Raw genomic sequence first — 12832 nt, forward strand, 5'->3', positions numbered from 1 at the left:
GGTGCCCAGAGCAGCTGTGGCTGCCCCTGGATCCCTGGCAGTGCCCAAGGCCAGGCTGGGCAGGGCTTGGAGTGACCTGGGACAGGGGGATGGGGATGAGGATGGGATGGGCTTTCAGGTCTATTCCCACCCAAACCATTCTGTGATCATTTTTCTGGATGCCCTGTGAAAATAGGAAATCCTTATTTCAAGTGAGTCATTGGAAAGAGACTCCAAGCTAAAATTCTTAATGGAAATTAAGCTAAATAAGTTGGGTTTTTTTTCCTGCTGGTACTGCAGGGCTGTGTCTCAGGGAGGTGACACAGGTGAATGCCACCTGTGCTGGGTCATTGAGCCATTCCCCCATTCCCCCATTCCCCCGTGCTCAGCTGCTGTCCCTCCCTCTCTGCAGGGCTCCCATGTCACTCGCTGGCCTGGCTTCTACATCCTGCAGTGGAGGATGCACGGGCCCCTGCCCTGCTCCAGCTCCAGCCTGCCCCGTGTGGACGATGTCCTGGCCTCCCTGCAGGGCTCCAGCCACAAGTGCAAGCTCATCTACTACTACGAGGTGCTGGCCTCCAAGGACTTCAGGTAGGGCATTTACAAGGGCTTTACTACGAGTTGCACTGGGGGTGAGTTAAACATTTGGATATCAGAGATCCCCTCAGGGGGTGTGTTTAAATGACAAGTGCATGGACACAAAATTGGTGGCATTTTTGCAACCAGTCTCCTCTGGTGCTGTAGGTATTTAAAAGTTCCCTTCAATCTGTGTCCATCAGTGAAATTTGTGCTTTGGGTCTTGCTTGCAGCTGCCTGAAGAGCAGGAGATTTTTGACTCAAGAGGGTTTTTATCTTAGTTGGGAATATTTTTAGAAGCTGCTTTTGGAGTAATTTAAGTATCAGCTGGGCTGTATCCCAGATGATTTTGTTTGGCACTTGAGAAGGATGAGCACTTCTGGACAGGTGAACAGCCAGCCTTGGCAGGGTGTGCCTGGCCCCTTCAATGCCAGAATCACCTCCCCATCTGTCAGTCTGAGCTCTGTGCAAGCCTTGGCCCTTCCCTGGAGCTGGAGGCGTTGGGCAGAGCAGATGTGAAGGTGGTGGCTTGAGGTGTGACCTGGCCAGGTGCTGTGGGGTCAGAGCAGCAGAAATGCCTCTCTCCAGTCCTGCTCTTCCTGGGGCTATTCCTGAGCCCAGCCTGCCTTGGGCAGGAGGAGCTGGAGGTGCTGAGTTGGGACTCTGCTGTTCAGCAGCCTGGAGCTCTTGGGTTCACAGGGCTGCATTTGGAGTCCTGTGGAGCTTTTCTTTCACCTCTGAGGCTCCAGCTGTCCCTTTCCCCAGAACAATACTCAGACACAAGGAATCATATCTGTAAATGGGAAAAAATGTCTCTGACTGATTAATTTTTCATCATGACACAGAGATTCTTAGAGAGCAAGTGGGAAATGATGGGCCCAAAAGCAATTGTGCAAATGTTGGAGAGGGGAGCTGATCTGTGGGAAGAATCCCTCAATGCAGCCTTGCTAACAGCACATCTGTTCTGTCCCATGCCAGGGGATCCATGTCCAGCCTGGAATCCTGCACCAGTGGCTTTTCCCAGCTGAGTGGAGTCACCACATCTTCCAGCCAGTCCCAGAGCAGCTCCCACCTCTCCAGATAGCAGAGCCAGGGCTGCAGCACCAGGGGCACCCAAACCAAAGAGCTCCAGGGCTGAGCCGTGGGGCAGCCACAGCCATTTGGACACTGAGACGCCTCTGGGGGCTGCTTCAACCACAAAAACTGAAATTCTAAGGGCAGGTTTGGGGGTTTGAGGTCAGCTGCCTGCTCCTCAGTAGCCTCCCTCACCACCTGTGGGTTCTGGGTGCCTGTGAGTTTGCAGGAACCCACTCCACTCCAAAGGGCTTTTTTCAGTTCTTTCCCCCAGAGGAGGCTGATGTTGCCTTACCTGCTGCACCTTGAGGGAATTCCTGGGTGGCAAAACAAGGGAATGTCCTGGATGCCCACAGGGTTCTGCTTCCACACTGGGCAGTCAGGGGGGCATTCCAGGGGCAGGGCCTTGGCAGGACCTCCCAACACCTGGGTACAGGCAGCATGGTTCAGAAATCACTTCCAGGCCAAACCAAAACCTCTCCTGGTCTGGCAGGATGCTCTGGGAAATGTGTTGGATTTTTTTAACCCTGCTGAGAAACAAAGTCAAAAGGTTTTGGTTTTTTTTTTTAGAAATTCCAGGCATTGAATCTGCCTGCAGTGAGTGGCATCTTCCAAACTATTGTTTCTTTTTACTCAGGTTTACAGCAATAATGAGTAGGTCTGTCCCATTCCCAAGTGGATGGGAACTGAATCCAGTCCTAAAGGGCTAAGAAAAGCAATATTTGATTTCCTGAAGGCACAAGATTTTCTGGCAGTATTACAGAACTTGCTTCTTCTAAACATGAGCTCACTTGAACCATTCAGAGAGGCATGTATGTATGTAAGCACTTACTGAAGCCTATTTATTCTATACTAGCTTATTTTAAATTAATTTTTAACTTATTATGTCAGAAATGACTATTTATTAAATACAGTCACCTTTTTTAATGGGATGAACTTTGTTTTAGAAAGGAATAACTGATTGTCTTCAATCCCAAGCAATCTTTCTGCTTGGGTCCTGATCTTTGTGATCAATGGATGTTCTTGCAAAAGGGCTGCATTGGGGTAAGGGCTTGTGTCACCTTCCTTGCAAGGGTAGGTGAGAGTCCCATGCTTTTTTAGACTGTTTTTTAGGATTAAGAAACAAGGATTGAGTTCAGGAGTTGTCATGAAGATGCACTGTCTTCCTACACACCAAAAATGCCACGTTTTTTCCCTAATCTCTGATTGTTCCTCTACTCAGGTTGGGGAGCAAAGTTATCCATGTTCTTGTCCAGGTGAAAACATAATGAGAGCAGGTGTCAAATACTCACCAAGTTTTATTCAGGAATCTGTGAAGTTGTTCCTTCCCACCCTGTTTTTTTTAAAATCACTGGTTTTGAAGCACCAGGCTCTGCCAAATGAGAAAAGAGCCAAAATATTTGGGACAATGGGAGACAAAGAACTTGACATGGGGCTTTTTAAGGATTGGAGCCAAGGGAATCATCTGCACCTTGCATCTCTCCCTGTGAACAGGTAACTTTGTTATGTAGAGCTCAGGGAAGTTCTGATTTCCAATTCTCAGTTGTTGCATGGACTTTCATCTTTCTCCCAGACAAATGAAATTTCTATCTCTGTCTCTGGCATTTCAGCATAACTGGAGTCTGATAAAGATGGACAAGTGTAAATGTAATTCCTACATTTCCTCTGGAAAGTCAGGAATTCTGGAAGCAAAAGTGCATGTGTGTATCCCTCATGGAAAATCCTTGACCCAGAATAAAATCTAATTTAGAAACAGTTTCAGACTCCCAAAGCCTCAGGAGCAAACCCAGCCCTGTCCCCCTGTGCTGTTTCAGGATTTTACCTTCCCTTCCCACGGGTTGCTCACATCCTGGTCCTGGGTTTGCTCTGGGTAAGAAGGATCTCTTCCTTTGCCCTGAATTTGTTTTTTTGGTAATTTTGTTTTGAAACATGGGATGTGCTGTTTTCTGCTCACCAGAAGTTTGACTTTTGTCGGTGGAGGAATTTGGCCCTGGCAGATCTCTGAAGGGTGGGGTAGGGATGGTTCCTCAGGGTGTTCCTGGCTCTGGGGACATCCCAATCCCAGTTTTTCCTCTTGTCCCTTGGCAGTCCCACTCCTCTGCCCATCAGAGATCATGCAGAGGTCTGTGAAGCAGATTGTGACCTCTCCAGGCTGCCTGCTTTATCCCATCTGACAATTTACTCTGAAATCAATTTAAATAATGCAGTAATTTTTTCCTTTTTCTCTTGAATATTAACAGGAAAAAAAGGAAGCAACAGCCTGGATGCTGTGCTGTGCTTTCTAAACCTGACCTTGTGAACTGCAGATACCAGAGACACAGAATTCTTCTACACCACCTTTCCCCCTCAAACTACATCAGTGTGCTTAGAAAATAAACTCAGAGTTTTCTTCACAGTGAGCTGAGTCTGGGAGGGATTTTGGATCCTCAGAAATCAGAAGTTGGGCAATGGGCTCATTGTGGGTGGTGCAGCAAAGCCCTCCCTGCAGTGAGGCTGCTGAGCTCGGGCTGTGTGCAGGGAAGGAGCTGCTGGCTAAAAAGTGGCTCCCAGGAAATTGTGGGGCTGTCCCTGGTTCAGATATTCCCTATGCAAACACAACACCTACCTCAGAGCTGGGGCCATGCCCGTGGGGGCAGGCGAGTGCAGGATGCTGTGCCAGGGTCACACAGCCACAGGTGGCACCTGCATTGCCAGAGCTCTCCAGGTGTGCCCCATTCCCTGGGCTGGGAGGGCAAACACAGAGGATGAGAATGGATGTTGGATGGTCTCAGCTGAGGTTCGGGGCACAGTCTGAGCTGTGTTTTGCTGCTCTCCGCTGGAGGAGGAGGAAGAGGAGGAGGAGGCTGAGCCCCCGGGGCACAGGGGCGGCTCCAGCCCCGGCTCCAGCCCCGCAGCTGTCACCGGAGCCGGGGAGCGCTGGAGTCGGCTCGGGGGCTCTCCCAGGGAGGCACCGCAGCAGCTCAGCCCTTCCTCAGCTCAGTCATTCTCAGCTCCTGAGCTCAGCTCAGTCATTCTCAGCTCCAGAGCTCAGCTCAGTCATTCTCAGCTCCTGAGCTCAGCTCAGTCCTTCCTCAGCTCAGTCATTCTCAGCTCCAGAGCTCAGCTCAGTCATTCTCAGCTCAGTGATTCCTCAGCTCCTGAGCTCAGCTCAGTCCTTCCTCAGCTCAGTCATTCTCAGCTCCTGAGCTCAGCTCAGCTCATTCCTCAGCTTCTGAGCTCAGCTCATTCCTCAGCTCCTGAGCTCAGCTCAGCCCTTCCTCAGCTCGGTCATTCTCAGCTCCTGAGCTCAGCTCAGCCATTCCCCAGCTCCTGAGCTCAACTCAGTCCTTCCTCAGCTCAGTCATTCTCAGCTCCTGAGCTCAGCTCAGTCCTTCCTCAGTTCCTGAGCTCAGCTCAGTCCTTCCTCAGCTCCTGAGCTCACTGTTGGGAACAATTCCTGACACTGAGCAATCCAGGCACTCCTGAGTGACTGAGATGCAGCTGTGCTCTCTGCTCAGCCACTCTGGTTCTGTCTGTTCTTTTTCAGAAGTGTAGATAACAATTTGTAATCCCAGTTTGGTTTGTTGGCAGATTCTGAAAATGCCATAATCCACTCTCAGTTCCCAGTAGGAATTGGTGAGCCCAGCTGCCCACCACACTGGGCTGGGGAGCTGCTGGGGCTGAGGCCAGCCCTGCTCCAGGCAGGGAATCCCTCATTTCAAAAGGCATTTTCAATCCCTCATTTCAAAAGGCATTTTATGAGCTCACGCTGCTTTAATGTCCCAAATGTTTGTACTGTGAGCAATTAATGCAAGGAACAGCTATTAGAGATTTACTTGACAGCAGCTGTCAAAGATTCCTGCATGCAATCAGCTTTAATATTCCTCCAACACCTTTGTGATGCTCCTTACAGCTGATTATTTCTCTCTTGGAAGGTGAAATTGGAGTCAAGTCACATTTGCTGGCTTTTAGTGACACCCCCTTCCAAGCTTTCAGTTACACCTAAGTTAAATGGGCATTAATTAAGTTTTTTAGCAGCACTTACTTTCTCTCCTTTGCAGCTGGCTTTGGTTTTATACACTGAAATCCTGATTTTTCTCAGCCAAAACCCTCAAACCTCCTGTAAGAGCCCACTGCAGGGCACTGAAATAACAGATGTCCTCCTGTGATGGTGTCTGTGTGTCCTGGTAGAGCTGTACATTTGGGTATGTGGGAAATAAAACTTCTCTGAGAACATGTGGAATTGTTTGATTCAACTGTTGAAATTGCAGGGCAGTGAAAATTCAAGCCTGTGTGCTGCTCTCTTTGCCCTCACAGAAGCAGAGGTAATGCCTGTATTCACTTTTTCCTGCTTTTTAACTAAAATGTTTGGGGTTTTTCCTACAGAAGCAGCATCTTGTGTTTAATTTCCTAGTGAAGCCCTAAAGCAGATAGCCTTCTAGAAGTAATGGGTTAAAACATGGAATGTGAGGCATGTAAAGCAGGGCCTAGCACTAGAACACACGGAGAAAGCACAGCACTAGGAAAACAGAGCAATGAATTAAATAAGAGGTAGAGCATCATGACAGGGGAAGAGATAAGTATAAGAGAAACTAATGGGCTAAGCAGGTTTAGAGCCAGCAATGTCGAAACGACCCTAAGGGTTTTGCCAAGCCACGGGATCTAAGCCAAGTACACCGGGAATTGACCAGATTAGGAAAGGAGTTCAAAAGTTTAAAGAGGAAGACTCATCGGAAAGACCCCGTCTATGATGAAGGCAACAGGAACGACCACCTGAGAATCCCCCAAAAGAGATGTCTCCACCTACGCTCCGCCTACACCACGCCCCATATGAATATGCATGATTATGTATCTGATCTGATGTAATCCTATACCCAAAAATGTAAGGCTTGCTTTTGCTATGTGAACTCAGAAATCCATTTTGTGATTTCTCCGACGCGTCGCTAATAAAAATACCTCCTGCTTAATTGACTTAAGCTGAGTCTGATTAGGCAGTCACTCTGCCTGTTTGGGGCAAAATTCGGCATCATTTCTGGCGAGCCAGCCAGGAGGAGATATGGCACCAGACAGGAGATCCAAGCCTTAAGGGTCCTCTCCCGAGCCGGGTCCGGGGCCGGGGTCTTCTGGGCGCCCCTGACGGCTTTTCGTCGGGAGAAGCTCCTTCCCTGGACCGGTGCTCTCGGATGGACACTGGCTGCATCTCCTGCTCAATTAAGAGGTATTTTAATTGCCTATTGGCTTTAAGAGGTATTTGAATTGTTTGTTGGTTTTGAGATAAAGCGCTTTGTTTGGGAAACGAGGGTCAGACGTGACCGCTCGCAGGGTAAGCCGGAGGGACGCCTCGGTAAAAATCCCTGATTCTACGGGTTAAAGTCCCGTAAATACGGGTTAAAGTCCCGTAAAAAGAGTACAAAAGGAAATGACTAGGTTATGGTAGAGAAGAGTTGAACTTGGTATCTTTGGTTTGTTTTGCTGTATGGGAGATTGCCTACTGTTCTTTGAGAACGGGAGAAAGATGTGTTAATTGGTGGTTTTATGTGTTTGTTTTATGTGTCCGTTGTAAAATCTTATAGGGGACGCTTTTATTACTTTCTATGTAAACAGATTGGAAATGTATGTGCATGAACTTGGGAACCCGGTATTTCACGGTCTATCGGCGACCTCTTGTGACCAAACCCGGTAAAACAGTCTGTTCTGACATAAGACCATAAGGTAGGAACCTCTCACTGTACGGGTGTGTGTGTGGAGTGAGGTCGGAGACGGACGAAGCAAATGGAAATTGTGTGAATGAAGTGTTAAGGTATATTGGCATATAGTACTTGTGGAAAAGAGCACGAATACAGAGAATAGCCATGGGAAGCCAACAGAGTAAAGATATAAATATGAAAACCCCCTTAGGATGTATCCTAAAACACTGGAAGGACCTGGGAGGGATTCCATGGGGAAACATAAGTAAAAAGACACTTCTTAAGTATTGTACACAATGGTGGCCCCTGTACCGTCTTGATGACGGAGAAAAATGGCCCCCGGAGGGGACAACTAACTATAATACCATTTTACAACTTATGCTCTTCCTCCGGCGGCTCAATAAATGGGATGAGGTAATGTACACAGACATGTTTTTCACCCTAAGGAATAAGCCTGAGTGGCAAAAGGAATGTGGAATTAATGTAGCCCCTCAGGACCCCCTAGTATTGGCTTTGGAAAGAGATAAGAAGGGTCTGAAGTCAAAGGACCGTTGCTGTGATGCATGCAGTATTGGACAGCAGTGTCTCAAGTTAACAAGGAGAGATAGTGGAAAGGAGAGCGAAATAAGCTTGTGGGAATACCATCCATTTGCTCCAGGGCGGGAAGGACCCCTTCCCAGACCAAAAGAGGAACAAGGGGATCCTAGCCCATTAAAGGAATTGGAGCAGTGGTGGAAATCTAAGTTTGGATGCAGCCCTCAGAAGCTAGACAACGGCTGGGAGGAGGGTAGCCCATCAAAATCAGGGATTAGCGAGGGAAAGGGCAGCCCTCAGGAACCAAGTAGCCCACAGGGGTCGGGGAGCTATGCTGACAGTCCACCCAGACTGGAACTCGAAAGGGAAGAAGGCAGTCCGTCGGGAGTAGAGAGCCGGGGGGAGATACGCAGCCCGCCCGAGCTTAGTCCATATGGGGATAGTAACACATCCAGAAATGGGGGTGACTGTAGAATGGAAACTAGCACACCAAGGACTGGTGTTTGCAGAATGGAAACCAGCACACCAAAGGCTGGGGACAAGAGCGACTCATTGGGGGGCGACGTCTCTGAATTAAAATATAGTAAGGGGAGTGGTAATGTGACATGCGAAAAGGAGACAGAGAACAACTCGCAGAGACTGAGTATAATAATACAGATAGAGGATAAAAGAGATGGGAAAGCAGCAGAGGACGAGAGGGGTAGTAGCCCGGGGCAGGATAGGAGCCGACAGATATTAGGGGGACGACAGACCCAGGACGGGAGTCGGACGGACTGTGTAATAGAGATAGGAGGTGAAAATGAGGAACTGGACATAGAGGCACAGGAAGAGGACCCCGGGGCAAGGACCAGTCACTCGTATTATACCAGATCTGTGGCACGGGGGGAAGCAAAGCGAAGAGAGGAGGGGAACCATACGATAGCTCCTCTCCGACAAATTATGCCAATGGTAGGGGAAAAGACTAGAGTAAAGGTGCCGTTCTCGACAAGTGATTTGAACAATTGGAGGGATGAAGCAAAAAATTTTAGGAGAAATCCGGAGGGAGTAGCAAAGAGATTTGAACTAATGGCGAAGAATTTAGATATTGATTGGGAGGATATAGAAGTGATGCTGTCGGAGCTGACAGATACAGAAAGGGAGCTTGTGTTGGAAACAGGGAGACAACATGCTCAAGTGTTACCGGGGAGAATAGAAGATAATTTTCCCAGCAGTAAACCAGAATGGGACCCAGGTAACGCGGATCATTATCAACGGTTAGTGCAGTATAGGAAACTGATAGCGATGGGCTTGCGTAATGCAATCCCTAAGGCTATCAACTGGTCAGTGCTATATAACATCAGGCAGGGAAAGGATGAGACCCCATCGGAGTTCTTGGACAGACTCAGGGCGGCAATGAGACAATACACACCCCTAGACCCGGCAACAGAAGAAGGGAAACAGCACTTGCTAGAGTTAATGATGGAACAGAGTAACCCAGACATCAGGAAGAAGTTACAAAAGCTTGAGCATCCAGCAAACAAAAACCTAGAGACACTGCTAAACGAGGCATGGAAGGTATACAATAATAGAGAAGCAGAAGAGAAGAAAAAGGAATACAGGAGGATAGCTCGAGTGGTGGCTGTAGCAGTGGCAGCTCAAAAGACAGGTTACCCGGAACCTGGAACTCGAGGAAGGGGTAGAGGCAACCCAATGGGAAGGGGAGGAAGACTCCAGCCCCACCCCACTAGGGTAGGGCCAAATCAATGTGCGCACTGCCTACAGATGGGGCACTGGAGGCGAGAATGTCCCCAACTGAGGGAAAGATTTATGGCCACTACCACCACCACACATCAGGATAGTGAATGACGGGGACCGGTGGGCCGTACCCTAGCAGACCCACTGGTTAAAATGGAGCTAGGGGAAGGTAAAAAGGAATTGAGCTTTTTAATTGATACGGGAGCAACTTTTTCGGTTTTAAATCAAGAATTGGTACCTAAAAGTGATGAATTTGTACAAGTTGTGGGAGCAACAGGCCAACCAGAAAAGGCTTACTTTTTGAAACCCATTAAATACAAAATTGGGAAACAAATGGGAATTCATCAGTTCCTGTATTTACCAAATTCGCCAAAGCCCTTATTGGGAAGAGACCTATTGGAAAACCTGGGAGCCATAATAAAGTTCAACAAAGACAAATTGGAATTTCAAGTAAACGATGAACAACTGATTACAGCCCTAAGCCTAACAATCAGTTGTGTGGAACCCAAACCTGAGAACCACAACTTCGAGCGAATCCTGAGCAAGACTTATCCATTAGTATGGGCAACGGATATACCTGGAAAATCAAAACAAGCAACACCGATTGTTGTCGAACTTAAGGTCGGGGCAAGACCGGTGGTAAGAAAACAATACCCTCTGAAGATAGAAGACAGAAAGGGAATTGAGCCCATAATCAAAAGGTTTTTAGAACTGGAGTTATTGGTAGAATGTGAATCGGATTTTAATACACCGATCTTGCCAGTAAAGAAACCTAATGGAACGTATAGGCTCGTTCAGGATCTGAGGGCAGTAAACGAAATAACCAAGACATTACACCCGGTGGTTGCTAATCCATATACGCTTTTAACTAGGCTAAAGGATAGCCTGGCCTGGTTCACCGTATTAAATTTGAAAGACGCATTCTTCTGCCTTCCCTTAGCCCCCGAGAGTCAAAAGATTTTTGCCTTTGAGTGGGAATCAGTAGATAAGGAGAGAAAGACCCAACTTACCTGGACACGGTTGCCCCAAGGCTGGTCTAACTCGCCCACGATCTTTGGGAATCAGTTAGCCAAAGAATTAGAACAATGGGAAGGGCCGCCGGGAGATGGCGCCCTCCTGCAGTACGTAGACGACCTCCTAATAGCGACAGTGACGGAGGAAGAATGCATTGAATGGACTATTTCCTTGTTGAATTTCCTGGGCTTAAGTGGATATCGAGTCTCTCAACAGAAAGCACAACTGGTGCAAAAGGAAGTGGTGTACCTGGGATACGAAATCTCCAGAGGACAGCGATCCCTGGGAGCAGCCAGGAAAGAGGCCATCTGCCAGATGCCCAAACCAGAGACGGTGAGAGACCTGCGCGCCTTTCTGGGGATGACAGGTTGGTGTCGGCTATGGATCTACCAGTATGGAATACTCGCTAAACCACTGTATGATTTGCTGAAGGAAACCAAGAATGTCCTAGCTTGGACTCCCGAGGCGGAAGGGGCCTTCAAGAGGCTGAAGCGGAAGCTGATGAGAGCACCAGCCTTAGGTCTCCCAGATGTGTCAAAACCATTCTGGCTATTTTCCCATGAGCGGCAAGGGATGGCCCTAGGAGTACTAGCACAGCAGTTGGGACCACACAAGAGAGCTGTGGCCTACTTCTCCAAGCGATTAGATGAAGTAAGTAAAGGATGGCCAGGCTGTCTGAGGGCAGTGGCCGCAGTGATAATTAACATAGAAGAGGCCAGGAAGCTTACGCTGGGCCAAAAGGTGACTGTGTTAATATCCTACACTGTGTCAGCTGTGCTGGAACAGAAAGGCAACCATTGGTTGTCGCCTTCCAGATTCTTAAAGTACCAGGCCATCCTGGCTGAATCAGATGATGTAACCATTCAGGTAACTAACATTGTGAACCCAGCTTCATTCTTAGAAGGAAGAGCCCCAGCAGAACCCATCGAACATGACTGCCTGGAAACAATTGAAGCCGTCTACTCCAGTCGCCCAGATCTCAAAGAAGAGCCGTTCGAAGACGCGGACAACTGGTTTTCGGATGGCAGCAGCTTCGTGAAGCAAGGAGTAAGAATGGCTGGCTATGCAGTCACCACTACAGAGAGGGTAATTGAGTCAAACCCCCTGCCTGCAGGGACTTCAGCTCAAAAGGCAGAGCTGATAGCTCTGACCCGAGCCCTGGAATTAGCAGAGAACATGCAAATTAATATATGGACAGACTCTAAATATGCCTTTTCTGTCGTACATGCTCATGGAGCCATCTAGAAAGAAAGAGGACTGTTGACTACACAAGGAAAAACAGTCAAACATGCAGAAGAAGTTCTGCGACTGCTGGAAGCGGTCCAACTCCCAACACAGGTGGCCATAATGCATTGCAAGGGGCATTTGAAAGGCAATACTATTCCAGAAATAGGGAACAAGAAGGCAGATACAGAAGCTAAATTGGCGGCCACAAGAAATAGAGAAGCAGAAATAGCGGCCCTAATACCAGGGGAACTGGATATCAATATCCAGCCAGATTACCAAGAATCAGATCATAGATGGATTCAAAGGAACAAGGGCAAAATACTAGAAAATGGTTGGGGTCAATTAGAAACAGGACAGTTAGTGATACCAGGAAACGTGATGTGGCAGTTTGTGAAGGCAGAACATGAGAAGGCCCATTGGGGCCTAGATTCGCTTTACCAATATTTGCAGACCAGAATAGCAGGACCAAAATTATTTACTACTATAAAACACGTTACGTCCCAGTGTGAACGGTGTCTGAAGAACAACCCGAATACAGGAACCAAAGTACACCAAGGGGCCATAAACCGAGGTAAATTCCCAGGTGAGGTATGGCAAATTGATTTTTCTGAACTCCCAAGAAAAGGGGGGTTTCGGTACTTGTTGGTATTAACTGACACATTTTCTGGGTGGCCTGAAGCATTCCCCTGTAGGACAAATAAGGAAAGAGAGGTAACTAGAGTACTGTTGAATGAAATTATTCCACGGTTTGGGGTACCGAAGAGCATTTCTTCGGATAGAGGTACACATTTCTGTGCAAAAGTAGTGAGAGCAATAAGCAAAGCATTACAAATCAAATGGCAATTGCACACGCCCTACCGTCCACAGGCCAGTGGGCAAGTGGAAAAGATGAATCATCTTATCAAACAGCAAATTGCTAAAATATGCCAAGAGACTAATTTGCAGTGGTATCAGGCTTTGCCTATTGCTCTGCTCAGACTGAGAGTCAAACCAAGATCAAAAGAAAAGTTAAGTCCATTTGAAATTCT

The 12832-nt window shown here is 47.9% G+C and overlaps 1 protein-coding gene across 1 annotated transcript in view; it reads left to right on the top strand.

Annotated features, from left to right (window-relative positions):
* Positions 1-5844, top strand: part of SEC14L5 (SEC14 like lipid binding 5) — a 41214-nt gene extending 35370 nt beyond the window's left edge. Inside the window, exons 16-17 of the mRNA XM_063171298.1 lie at positions 392-570; positions 1534-5844. Of these exons, the coding sequence (XP_063027368.1) occupies positions 392-570; positions 1534-1639 (285 nt within the window). The 3' untranslated portion in view covers positions 1640-5844. The remainder of the gene's footprint in view (positions 1-391; positions 571-1533) is intronic.
* The last annotated feature ends 6988 nt before the right edge of the window (positions 5845-12832 follow it).

Source organism: Melospiza melodia, chromosome 18 (genome assembly GCF_035770615.1).
Source record: "Melospiza melodia melodia isolate bMelMel2 chromosome 18, bMelMel2.pri, whole genome shotgun sequence".
Classification (NCBI taxonomy): Eukaryota; Metazoa; Chordata; class Aves; order Passeriformes; family Passerellidae; genus Melospiza; species Melospiza melodia.